This window comes from Mastomys coucha, unplaced genomic scaffold, assembly GCF_008632895.1.
Source record: "Mastomys coucha isolate ucsf_1 unplaced genomic scaffold, UCSF_Mcou_1 pScaffold18, whole genome shotgun sequence".
Lineage (NCBI taxonomy): Eukaryota > Metazoa > Chordata > Mammalia > Rodentia > Muridae > Mastomys > Mastomys coucha.
The window spans coordinates 66,939,087-66,951,985 of NW_022196900.1; the positions used below are offsets into that span (position 1 = coordinate 66,939,087).

Below are 12,899 nucleotides of genomic sequence, written 5' to 3' on the forward strand. Positions count from 1 at the left end.
TGGACAGGCAGGTGAGCTGCACACCTGAGCACTCATGTGGGAGGTGGACAGGCAGGTGAGCTGCACACAATCTGTTGTTACTGATGATACCAGCCTACGTTTATGCATCACTGACTGTGGCCTGTGCTCTGTACCACCTTCTGTGTAAGATGTTGGTGCTTCCCAGGGATGCCCCTACCACCAGAGGCGGATGTATTGGTACCCAGTCTTCTAGCTACCCACATCCTCCATTCAGAAGCCTCTAAGAAAATTCTGCTGCAACCAGGCTCTCAGGAGTACCCCTCTAGCATCTATCTCCCTGGCTCTTTGATACCAGACTTTTCATAGAGAGGCTAACCTCGGTCCCGTCTGGAACCCTCAGAGCCTCCCACAGGGTCAGTGTATTCATTGTGCTCCTTGCCCTATTGACTGGATCTAGGGACATGCTGCATGCAGTCCTCGTACATGATCAGAGGGAGTCCCAGTCCCCAACCCCCACCTACTTTGTTTGTCATCAGTAGTGACTTGCTTTGTTATTCAAGGTCTGGCCCCAGCAACTTCGTCCTTCGTTGCTCTCCCTTCTCCAAGGCTGCATAGCCTTGACCACTGTATACCTAGGATCAGTTTTGGCTTTATTACCACATCTATGGCTTGCTGCTCCTCCCTGGGTCCTCTTGCCATTCATTTATCTGTTCTTTCCTGATCCCTGTGAGCACCATCCCTGTCCCAGTGCTGGGCCACTGCTGGCTTTGTGTGAAGAGATGCTGGACGGGCTGCACAGTTCCACCATATGGGAGAGGAGTAGAAAGGGCGGGCTGCAGAGGCCCAGAAAGGAAGCCAGTGGGCCAGATAGGCTGCCTACAGCGGGTAGTGCTAAGCCAGGCTCCAGGGGCAGGTGGGCAGGAAAGAGCAGTGGGAACAAAGGCAGGCATGGTGAGAGCTGGGATATGCTGGGATGGAGAGGAACTGTGATGTGGGATCCTAAGCTGGAGAGAGGCCCCAGAACCAGACATAAAGCTAGTGATAAATGCTAGGCCAGGCCAAAGGCATGCTGGGGGGCAGTGAAGGGCTTGGGATAAGAGATGACAGCCTGAGCTAAGGCTGGGCAAGCAGGGAGAGAACCCAGATAGCAGTCACGGCACAGGCTTGATCCTGGCTCAGTGAGGGGAACCCAAAGTCTTAGTTTCTCCCTGAACCTGTCTCTTCCGCCATAAAAGGCATTAAAAGGCCCTTCTCCAGGAAGGTGGTGAGGACCACCCACCTGTGCCTGGCGTTGCTTGTGTCACCTGGGACAGGTCCTCTCTGTAGTCTCCCCTGCTCTTTCTGTCCCCATCTCAGGCCATCTGCTTAGCCAGTGGCCAGCCTCAACTAAGACATTAAAGCAGAGGCCCTCGCAGGGCCTGGGGTGGTTGCTTGGCCTCATTCATCACCCGCCTGCCGCCGGCCTAAGTACCCATCAGGGATGCCCACAGAGAGAGGCAGAGTGATGACAAGACAGGACCCGAGCCCACCCGCCCGCTCCTGGCCTGCAGAGTGGTGAGAGCTGTCCCCAGCTGCCAGGCGCCCGGGTTCCGGATGCCTGCTGGAGAGAAGGGCCCCACGGCTGACACAGCCTGGGGCTCGCCTGAATGGGTTTCTTTTTCAGCCCCAGAGGAGAGATGGGCGGGAAGACCTTCAGCTTCTCCTGCTTGCCAAAATCAACAGGGACTGGCCACTTGGGGCTCCCCAGCGGTTTGCTGGGACGTTTAAATAGCTTGACAGAATTATCTGATTCACTCAAAAATATGCTAAGAGGGCCTGACTTCATGACCAAATGTATTTACCCTGGCTCAGAGGAGACACCAAATTTGGTGGGTTTCTTTCCCAGCCTTGCACAAGGAAGGCATGGAGCCCTGGGGCTGCCAGCCAGGTCCAAGTTACCTATATAGGCTTCAACCAAAGCTCAGGCATGTGTTTCTGGAGTTACTTGCCTGGCTCCAGGTGACTTTCTTGCCGTTGGAGTGGTGTGGACCAGCCTGCGTGTCGGTTGTGCGTAGTTGCATTCTGTTTAATTTCACAGGCTGTGAAGGTGGCAAAGGAGAATTTATGGCGGGTCTAGACAGAGAAAATAAACCTTGAAGTTGCCCATGCTTCCCCTAGCTTGCTTCTGAAAGCTACTTTGTGGCAGGGCGGGTTGGCCATACACCTGAAAATAAGTAATCAGAGCACTGAGGCAGGAGGATGGTGAGTTTAAAGGCAGCCGGGGCTAAACAGTAAGACCCTGTCTCAAAAAGAACCTGTTTGTGGATGTTGGCCATTGTTTACCACATGTCAGGCCCCTTTGTGGGCTCTGGTTATGCAGCGGGCCACGGCTGGCTCTCCCTGCAAGGCCCAGCTGGGTTTTGGATACTCCAGTGAGGAGGGGATAAGTCAGACAGCCCACAGTTCTGAAGGAAAGAACTTCGTATCTACTGTGTCTTATCCTGTCGCCCGCTAGGAGAATGTGGCCCGGCCTTCACAGTTGGCAGTGGACAGAGAGAGACCCTGTCCCCCGTGGTATGGAATCATTAACAGTTGGAAAGGTTAAATCCAGAGGGTCAATGAGGACTTGGCTCTCGACCTTCAGACGCTGGCATCTCAAGTGGGTGGAAGATGGCAGGGTATTGGCAAGACTGTAGGAGCAGGCTGCCAAGGCTGAAGGAAGAGACGGTACCTCCAGTGTGTCCCTAAGACTGCCACTCAGTCCTACTTCCTTCAGAGTGGGCACCGACTTGCCCCATGACTTCTGGTAGGAGGATGAGGATAATGTGCCTTGTTTGACAAGGTGGCCTAGAGCCATGGTCCTGAATTTACTGTCTGCTTTACTATAGACCAGCGGTTCTCAGCCTTCCTAGTGCTGCGACCTTTTAATACAGTTCTTCATGTTGTATGACCCACCCCATCATAAAATTATCTGGTTGCTACCTCATAACTGTAATTTTGCTTCTGCTATGAATGACATTGTAAATATTTGATATGCAACCCCTTGGAGTCATGACCCACAGGTTAAGAAACTTTGATATAGATGGTCCAGGAAATGCCACAAGTCAACCTGAAGCTCTGGGGACCTGTCTACTGCTCTCACCCCCTCTGCAGTGCATGCATGCATGCACTATCAGGCTACAAGCCTGAGCAAGGGTTCCATGTCTCTGAGCCCAAAATCCTTCAATCCCTGTAAGTAGAACTCAGGTTAGGATGGAAATCTGAGTTGGGAGCCTGGCTTTACTGATAGGATCTGCAGTAAAGTCAGGCAGCATGCCTTCAACATGGCTGCATTCAAGGCATCCTGCATCTCTCTTAAGCCCTGCAGTTTTAACTCACAAGAGCTTCCAAAGAGCCCAGCTTGAGCCTGGATCCCTTAAGTTACCTTGAATGTAGGTAGTGACTTTTCCGTCACGAAGTTATGCAATAGGAGACACACAACAGGAAGAGAGGAAGAGCTCTCTGAAATACACTGCACAGTGGAGTGAGGCGCCAACCCGCATGCCAGGTGCACCAGCTTCTCTTCCCATTGCCGGATTTACCAACAAGGATGTGTGCACATCGTGCTGGGTCATTTGCTTCCATGGTTTTGATTATACTCTCATCAACACCTGTGAGGCCAATGCCTTATGATCATGTGGACTGAAAGCCTGTGCAGCCTCTGTGGATTTCCGAGGCTATAGACATCTCTGTTCCTTGTTTACTAGCAGACCTAAATACCGAGTTCTCAACTAAACTATAACTATAGCAGGAGGCTCACAGACACAGTCATGACACTGTAAATTAGAGCAGGTGTTGAGGCCCTGGGTTGTGCCTCTGTCCTGGCTTCCCTGAAGTCATATGGTACTCTGTTCTCTCCAGCCTGGGGCCTGGTCTCCTTTCACCCATGGTCAGCCCACTGAAGGGGCTTGGTCCCCCACCGCTGCCACCAGCCTCCCAGAGTCAGTCTCCAGGGGGACAGTCATTCTCCACGATCCCCAGCAAGCCTACCTATCCACCCTTCCAAAGCCCACCACCACCTCTGCCCAGCCCCCAAGGTAAGCTGCATTCAACCACTTGTGACCAAGAGGGCTGATGTGGGGCCTGGGGGAGGCAGGTTGGGTTCCAAGGACCACATTGGGCTTCTGCCTTAATGACAGGTAGGAGAGACCTGCTGGTTGGAGGAAGACTGGGTGAGTGTGGAGGATTTGGGAAGCAGAAGGCCAACCATCCCTCTTGTGGGTCTCCAGTGTCAGCCACAGACTTTAGCAGACCGTCACCTTTCCTGTGCTCTCTCCTCATTCACACCCTCATTGCCTGGACCGGACAACAAGGGGGCTGATCCCCACCCCCACCCCCCCGATGTCCCGGGTGCTTCAGGTGCTTCTGTCTGTCACCGCCATCCCTGCCTCCTCTTGTAGGCTACGAAGGCAGTTTCCATTCCATCCAGAACTGCTTCCCCTATGCTGAGTGCTACCGGACCACTGAGCCAGCAGCCTCCAGGGATGGACTGGTGGGTGACGCCCATGGGTTCAACCCCTTGCGACCCAACACCTACTCCAGCCTCAGCACACCTTTATCTGCACCAGGTAAGCTTCCTCAAACCTCCCTTCCCTGAGCACTACCAAGGCTGGCCCTGTTTGGACTTTGTCCACTGTTTTCTGTCTGTCTAACAGCCCTATGGGGTAAGGACTCCCATGTAGAGATAGAAGCAGAAGCTTGGAGAAGCCCAGTCTCCCTGAGCTAGGGTACACCCTTGCTAAAATGATTGTGTTCCTGCCATAGCTTTGCCCAGCTTTATCTAAATGCTGTCAGTCCCTAGATTCTCTGAATTAGACTGGAACTTATGGTCCTTAATGGTGTTTCATACTGGGTATTAATCAGGCACCTGCTGAGTTCTGGCTGAGCACAGCCTTGGACCCTGCAGTGACAGCTGATCCCTGCTTCACAGGAGAGAAGCAGGAAGGGGCGGGGCCTGGGGCATGCAGGGATAGGAAACCTGATGCTCTAGCCCTGCTAGGTGCAGACGCTGCTGTGGATAGGAAGGGCTGCATGTTGCCCAAAACTGGAATCAGGCTCTGTCCAGCAGGCAGAGCAGAACTCAGAACATCCTATTGGTAGGTAGTTCCCCCTTCTGAATTACCTAAGCCCACCCCTACCCAAGTCAGCCCCAGGGTCCAGCTCTAGTGAAGATGCTAAGGCTCAGACCAAGGAGAAGCTGAGGCCCTATGGAGGGCTTTTGAGTAGCCTATGAGCAGCACAGTGGGGGACAGAGGACCATGGACACTGAACATGGGGCCAGGCAGGGAGGCCACCAATAAACACAAACCTGTGGCTCCATCACTGGGGCTTGGCTGTTTGTGCATGTTCCCATATGTTCTCTGTGTCTGTGTTCTCTCTGCCATTTTGTGGAGCACAACTGCATGCATGTGGGGCTGGCCCAGGTGGTTCTAGGCACCTTGAGGAGCATCCATGACATGTGCATGTATTCTTATGTTGTACTGATGTTCACAGACATACATGCACATATGTGCATGAGCATGTGGAGCTGCTTCAGGTTGTTGTGCTTGTATGTGCATGGACCTGTGTTTGAGTATGGTGAACATGCGTCTGTGGGTAGATATGGGCCACATACATACATGACAGGGCTTTGTGCAGGGCACCTCTGATTAGGTACCTACTCTGTGCCTATACTGCTGGTTGTCATCATTCTGTGCTCCCAGCCCTGACCCAGGAGAGATTTATTAACTTAGTAGTCTGACGTTAGAATGGAGAGGGGCCTCTTCCGGTCTGTCCCCAGCACCTATTCCAACTGTATTTGACTGCCTCATGACTAGCCACCTCTCATAAAAATGTTAATAGTCCCAGGATGAACAAATATATGGTCCAGAAAGCTTCAGTACAGTTTATTCCATACCCATTTCATAGATGTGGGAGACTGAGACCCACTTACCAAAGCCACATAAAGTCATGACAGCAGCTCAGGGTCAGGACACTGGATAGGATGACCCTTTCAGGTCTCTGCCTCAAGGCAGGAACCCTGAGCAGCAACCTTGCTCTGGAAACAGCATGTCCTCCAGGAAAGCCAGGTGTCTCTAGAGCCAAGTGGACTTGCATTTAAGTGCCAGCCCCCTAATTCCTAGCAGTGTGACCTTAGGCGTAGACCCCTCTCTGAGCCCCACCCTTTCACTCTAAAGATAATGAGTCCCATGAAATGCTGTGAAGTTAACTTAATTGGGCTTAATGATCACTTCCTAAGTTTCAGTAATGCCGGCACCTCTCTTGAAGCATCTTGAGTCTAGTGAGGGGACCCGGAAGAATAGGCAGCCGAGTTCCTTGTACCAGGAGAGACCACCCTCTAAGAGTAGGAGCTGCAATGCTCCTACCTACTCCATCCTTCCCCGCGACCTTTTCCTCCCTCCTTCTCTCCCTCCCTCTCTCCGTCTATACCACAGTCAAAGACTGGGGAAGGGCGTACCAAGCCAGGCTGCCTGTCTTCCCAGCTTCCCTGGGCCCTTTGGAGTGCAAGACACCGTCTCCTCTCCACCCAGGCCACCAGCACCCCCATGAAAGGACCATAACAGGAGAGACTCCAGATGGGACACATGCCAGCCTCTGACACACACACACACACCCCACACACACATTCTGACCCTCTGCTCTCTGCACACAGGCTACGAGGCCCTGGCAGAAACTCCGTGTCCCCCAGCACTGCAGCCACAGCCATCTGAAGACCTGGTACCCAGTGGTCCGGAGGACTGTGGCTTCTTCCCCAATGGAGCCTTTGACCACTGCCTGAGTCACATCCCGTCCATCTACACCGACACCTGAAGGAAGAAGTGCTGCTGTACCTGCCTGCCCAGCTCCCGACACTTCTTCATCTACTTGCCATCTGCCCTGGTGCTTCCCACAAGGGGCAGCGAGGCCACACCACAGGGGTACTGCCCTACCTGGAGGGCTGTCTGGTCTCGGGGCTGCCTGCCAGGAACAGTGGCCCACTAACAGTCCCTTGACTATATCTTCCTCTCTCTCCCTAAGGTTCTCAAATCACAGACCTCGTGTATATACAATGTACAGGACCTCTTTCCCCTACTCCCTGCAAGTTTTATATTTTTGGTTTTACAAGAAAAACATTAAAAACTGGAAACTAGACATGAAGGCTTGGCTCTACTTTGGGATTCAGGCTGAAGGCTGAGACCTGGAAGATCTGAGGGGAGTGCAATGAAGAGCCCTGTGCCCAGGAGGCCCTGGGTACAGCTATGGGGATGGAAACCCACTTCTCTGATCCTATACAGTGGCCCTTACAGACCCCAGGCCAGTCCCAAGGCAGCGGCCTAGGCAAAGATAGTCCCAGGGCAGAGGAGCAGAGAGTCCGAGAGGTACTCAGAGATAGATATACAGATACATACATACATACATACATACATACATACATACATGTGCACACACACACAGGGAAAGAGAGGGAGAGAGAGAGAGAGGTGGGGGAGAAAGAGAGAGAGAGAGAGATGATCTTCTGCCCTCTGCTGTCTGGACTGTATGCAAGTCAAGGACACCATGGGACCCAACAGCCTTGCAAAGCAAGAGGTAAAAGGAACCCCACAGACTATCTAGGTGCAGAGACCACTGAGTCCAGGGGAACCACACCCACACATGGCCTCAGCCTACAGAGGAGGCCAGTCCTGAGAGCACCATAGGCTGCCGAAATCTCCTGTCTCTGGCGTCCAGCCCAGACAACAGATCCCCATCTAGTCTGCAGAGGTTGCCTAGAAGTGGGCTTCACGTCAGTGTCACCTGAGGAAAAGATGAAGGCAAGCATCCCTCTTGGTAGCAGACTGAGGGGGCTAAGTTCCCTACTCACCCGGTCTGTACCAGCCCTCCCAGGCTTCAGAAATGCTCTTGGGGGGGGGGTGTCTTCTCGCTCACTGAGCAGCAGCCACTAAGACATAGTCCCAGCTCAGTCTACATGGCAGAGGGGAGAGGGAAAGAGCTCAGTGGAGGGAAAGAAACTGAGGCTCCTTGGTCACCCAGCCATGCTAGATGGCATACTCGGACCTTCTCTGTCATCTAGAGACACCTCAGTTACCCCAATATGTGCGTCCTTCCTAAAGCTGAGAAGATGTCACTGTTCTATGTTCCGGAGTTCCAGGGTCCTATGGTACTGTAGCCAGTGAAGCACCAGCATGGTTGGCACAGTAGCGCCTGGGCCCCATCTGGGCCCTGCAGTAGTCTTGCAGTACTGAGCATCACATGTTCCTGGATTGGTGGCAGCTCTTGGTTGTTTTTCAAGCATGGGATAGACTTAATGGCTGTTGTCTCCCATGACTGCAACAACCTCTTTCATCATAGTTGCCCTTGTATAAGAGAGCCACTTGTCCCGTTGTGTAGACTGAGGAACAGAGAGAAGGTATGGTAACCCGTCCATGAGATGCAACCACCCTGTGCTCCACACGCTCCATGTGCCCTTGGGCCCTTGAACTCAGGGTTCCCTGCCTCCCACATCCGCCTCAGCCCTGGGCTCAGTGAGGAAAAACCAACCTAAGTCACACAGCACAAAGGGCCCCTGACTCCCACCCAGGGTGCCCTACCCACTCCTCCCCTCCCCTACTTTTTATGGAACTAATTAGGCTGTGGCAAATTTCCTTTAGCAGGGATGCTCAGGAGTCAATACTGCATGTCATTGTAGGCTCTTAATCCACTCCAGATAAGCAGAATTAAGCTGTACAATGAGGACATATTTCTATTAATAATGAAAAGGGCTGAGCCTCAAGCGTACAGGGAACACACAGGGTGCTGGCAGTTGGATTCCATTTAGTTTCAGAGAGGAGAGGGAGGAGACAAAGGCCGTTAGAAGCAGACCAGAGAAGACAGGCAAGCTATGGACATACCAGGCAGAGCTCAAGGGCTTGGGACTGCTACACTTGGGATTCCAGTTCCCCATCCTGCTCATTCCAGGAATCCTCCGAGGCTCAGCGTGAGCATAGCACAGGAGGGTCTCCATATCTCCAAGGCATCTTGGATCCCTTCCCCAGGCAAGCAAGGCTTTCTGGCCACTCCTCAGCTCTGTCCTTCAGACCAAAGAGCCTGGGAGCCGCCTTGTTGCTACTCCCAGGGACATCGTGTCCCTAAATGGTGGGGAGACAGGACTGTCATGGTCAACCAGGGTAGGCTAGAGGCTAGGTGTGGTAGGCTGGTGTTTCTCATTGGACCTGGAACGTCATGGGAGGACAGGCCACACAGCTCAGAGGCCCTGTGGGGGTCTTTAGACCAATGGAGGTAAGTCTGTCCAATGCCGGAACGACCCAGACCTGACCTTGTAGGTGACCAGCTGAAGTTGTCCCCCACCCCTACTATCACCTGGACTCCCTAAGAGTCCTGTCCCCTCTTCTTCCCCTCTCCCATCCCCGCTTCTCCTCCCTCCCAGCCCCTCTGACTCCTGCTCCCATGCTGACCTGTGTCTCTCTCCCTTCTCACTGCCTTGAGCCCACCCCCTCCAGTTTATCCTCTTGTCTCATTCCTTTCTCCATTTTTTTCTTTGACCTGACACAACAGCATGAGAAATCATCTTTCTGTGACTGGGGCACATTCAGGACAATTGGAGGAAGAGGCCTTTGGGGCAGGGCTTCATCTACTGACCCCTCAGCTGGACCAGTGTCTCTGGAATGGTGTGCATTCTGACCCTTAGCCCTATGGCCAGGCCCAGGGATCCCCCAGACTGGTACCTGCCCCCCAAGGATTCTTGGTCATCTTTGGGGATCTGTGAGTTACCTCAGGACCCAAACCATGAGGCAGAGGCCCCACCCCTACCCGCTGCACCCCAAGAAATCCAAGCAGAGGGCAGTTCCTGAGACACCCCTCACCACTGGCCTCTCTTTCCACTTCCCCTGTCTTGATAACCCTCACAGAGAGTAGGAAATGAAGCAAGAGCCTCCTCTACCTCAGGAGCTCTCTCTGCTGGACAGGGCAGGATAGAGTCTGACCAGGTAAAGTTCTGCTAGAAGACAAACCCCAAGAGAGAGCCCTGCTCTGCCCTCCTCCCTCCCAGGCCCAGGCCCAGGCTCCACGGGACTGCCACAACAGTGTGTGTGTGTGTGTGTGTGAGAGAGAGAGAGAGAGAGAGAGACAGACAGACAGACAGACAGACAGACAGACAGAGACAGAGAGAGACAGAGGAGGGAGGGAGGAAGGGAGAGGAAAGAGAAGAGAAGAGACAATGACTGGCCCTTACAGACTCTCACACACAGTTGGACCATAAAAAATATCAACCGGGAGCCGGGCAGTGGTGGCGCGTGCCTTTAATCCCAGCACTTGGGAGGCAGAGGCAGGCGGATTTCTGAGTTCGAGGCCAGCCTGGTCTACAGAGTGAGTTCCAGGACAGCCAGGGCCACACAGAGAAACCCTGTCTCGAAAAACAAAAACAAAAAACAAAAAACAAAAAACAAAAAAACAAAACAAACAAACAAAAAAAAAAAACCAAAAGAAAGAATATCAACTGGGCTGTGGTGGCGCATGCCTTTAATCCCAGCATTTTGGATGCAGAGGCAGGTGGATATCTATGAGTTTGAAGCCAACCTGTTTTACAGAGCTTATTCCAAGACAGCCAAGGCTATACAGAAACCCTGTCTTGGGATGGGGGGTTTGGAGGGGGAGGAAGAGGGATGTGGGTTATATAAAGGTGGGTCTGAGGTTAGCCTGGTAGCCATGGAGAACCTACCTTCTTCTACCTCAGGAGCTCCCTCTGCTGGACAGGGCAGGGTAGAGTACCACACCCAGTACATTAGAACACTAAAATACCCCATGCCTGCTGACCCCCAATGGCACATGCAGCTCTAGGCCATTTGGTATGCTAAGGGTTGTGGCCTACTTTGTGGAGAAAAAGACTGAGGTGGAAGGCGGTCACTGTCTGAGGCCATTTGGGTGGCGTTAGCATTCAGTGCAAGTCCACAGCAGCCCTCTTGTCTCTCCCTATCCCATCAGTCTACATGACAACTCGGGATTTGAGCCCCTGGACCCGCCTGAGGACTCCTGGCACGCGCCTCTCTCGCCTGTCCAGAGGGGACCATTAGGCTTTTACAAGTCCCGATTTATATACTCGCCTGGGCCATGGGCCCTGCCAGGCATTTATAGGTTTCTAAGTGGTCCTGTCTCTGGGGGAAATGCAAACAGAACAGGAACTGAGAAGGAGCTGCCAGTCCTCATCAGCCAAAGCCTTCCATTCATTCCCAGGAGCCCTGGGCCTGGGGCGACTGCATCCTGCTTAAGAACGTGCTCGGAGCTAGACTCCCAGCCAGGGAGACCGTTTCAGGGAAACAGCAAAACAGCAGACAGCTCCAGGTTGAAGACGTGAGCTAGCCTAGCTGAGGCCTTGTGGGAGAGGGACCGGGGCTAACTTCACCCTCACTCAGTCACCACCCTGTCACTGGTCTCATTGGTTCCATACAGCCTTGTATACAGTTGACCTTTAATAAATGCCTCTTTGAATTAACTTACCAATGACAAGAGTCCACATAGAACAAGAGCCAGAATAGGGAGAGGCTTGTTAACCTCTTCCTAGAAGGCAAGCCTTTAAACACTGGGGCCTAAGGTCCCCAGCTTCAACCCCCAAACCCTGCAAAGAACCACAGAGAGGGAGAATGCCGTACTGGGGGACCCTCAAGCAGACTGGGGTCCCAGACTGTGGGGCTGGGGCAAATCTCAGATTTTTCAAAGTTCAAAGTCCTCTGAAGTAAATGGGTAGGTAGCAGTGCTGACCCAGGACTGCAGGTCAGGGTCAGGGCTAAGTCAGCCTTCAGGGCCCGGGAGGCAGCTGGGCTAGCCCATATCCCCCTATATCCCTGGCAGCTGTACCTTTCCCGCTCAGCTTGGCAGCAGTGCCCTTGGGATCAGTCACCTGAGCCAGGTGAGTCACAGAGGAGTCCAGAGGACCTTGTGTCACTTTGAGAAGCTCCATGGCTCTCCATTACCACTGCAAGAGAGTTCCCAAAGCTATGGCACCACCCCCACCCCAATCCCTGCCTCCAAATGGCCACCACCAAGCCATGTGCAAAGCACCCTAAAGGCTCAGTTCCAAGGAAATGGGGAACACTACCACAGATGGCTCCATCAGCAGCTCCCACCAAGGGCAGGTCAAGTGTGTAAGAAATGGCCCTAGATAGTCCCCATCTTGGGTAAGAACTGAAGACACAGGTGGAGTGAACCACCCTGACTGCGTATGTCTTGAACTTCTGTCTCCCTAACTGCAATGCCCCAGTAGCCCCTTGGCCAGCTTCTGAACCCCTCCTTGTGTGTCTGTAGACCCAGATAGGGAGCCAGCCCTAGTCTGCAGCCCACCTCCTCCACTCACCCGTGTAGAACAGCCTTACACTCAACTCATCTGAAGACACAGCCACGCCCCCTGGTCCTCATTCCAGGCTGCAAGAGTGCCTGCTAGTGAAGCTGGTGAATCAGGAGAGCCACTATGTAAACTGGAGGGGCAGTGCCCAGGCAAGCCAGGATCCTTATAATTTACCCTTGTCATCATCCACAGTTACCTCTGTCAGTCAGTCTCCCCTAGCAGCCTGAGCCCCAAAAGAGGAGTGGGGTGTTTTCTACCAGAAAGGCTGGGAGTTGGAGGGCAGCCCAGGGTGAGGTCCTAAGTCCAGTGAAGGACAGACTGCCAAATGCACAGGCTCCACAGGGCCTGAACCCTCCTTCATTAAGCAAGACACAGCTAGTGTGAGCCGCCTCCCCTGAGCCCGATTTCTTTTTTTTTTTTTTTTTTGAATTTGTTAACATTTAAAAACATATTTTAATTAAATAGGATTAAATCACATTCTTGTTCTCCTTTTGTACCACCGCTCCTCCCATAGACCCCCCTTCAATATCTATGATATATTTTTTGTCATATTCCTTAAAATTTATAAAATATTGTAAAAAAATAAGTATTATAAAAGTTGTTTGAT

At 52.8% G+C, this 12,899-nt stretch overlaps 1 protein-coding gene across 7 annotated transcripts in view; it reads left to right on the top strand.

The window, feature by feature from the left end:
• The window catches only part of Glis1 (GLIS family zinc finger 1), a 193,762-nt gene extending 186,652 nt beyond the window's left edge, over positions 1–7,110 (top strand). For 5 of the 7 annotated variants that reach the window (XM_031378087.1, XM_031378089.1, XM_031378088.1 and 2 more), the window contains 3 exons: positions 3,841–4,016; positions 4,380–4,547; positions 6,632–7,110. In XM_031378087.1, coding sequence (XP_031233947.1) covers positions 3,841–4,016; positions 4,380–4,547; positions 6,632–6,789 — 502 coding nt within the window. In that variant the 3' untranslated portion in view covers positions 6,790–7,110. The other 2 variants (XR_004120964.1, XM_031378090.1) reach the window with 2 other exon arrangements.
• The last annotated feature ends 5,789 nt before the right edge of the window (positions 7,111–12,899 follow it).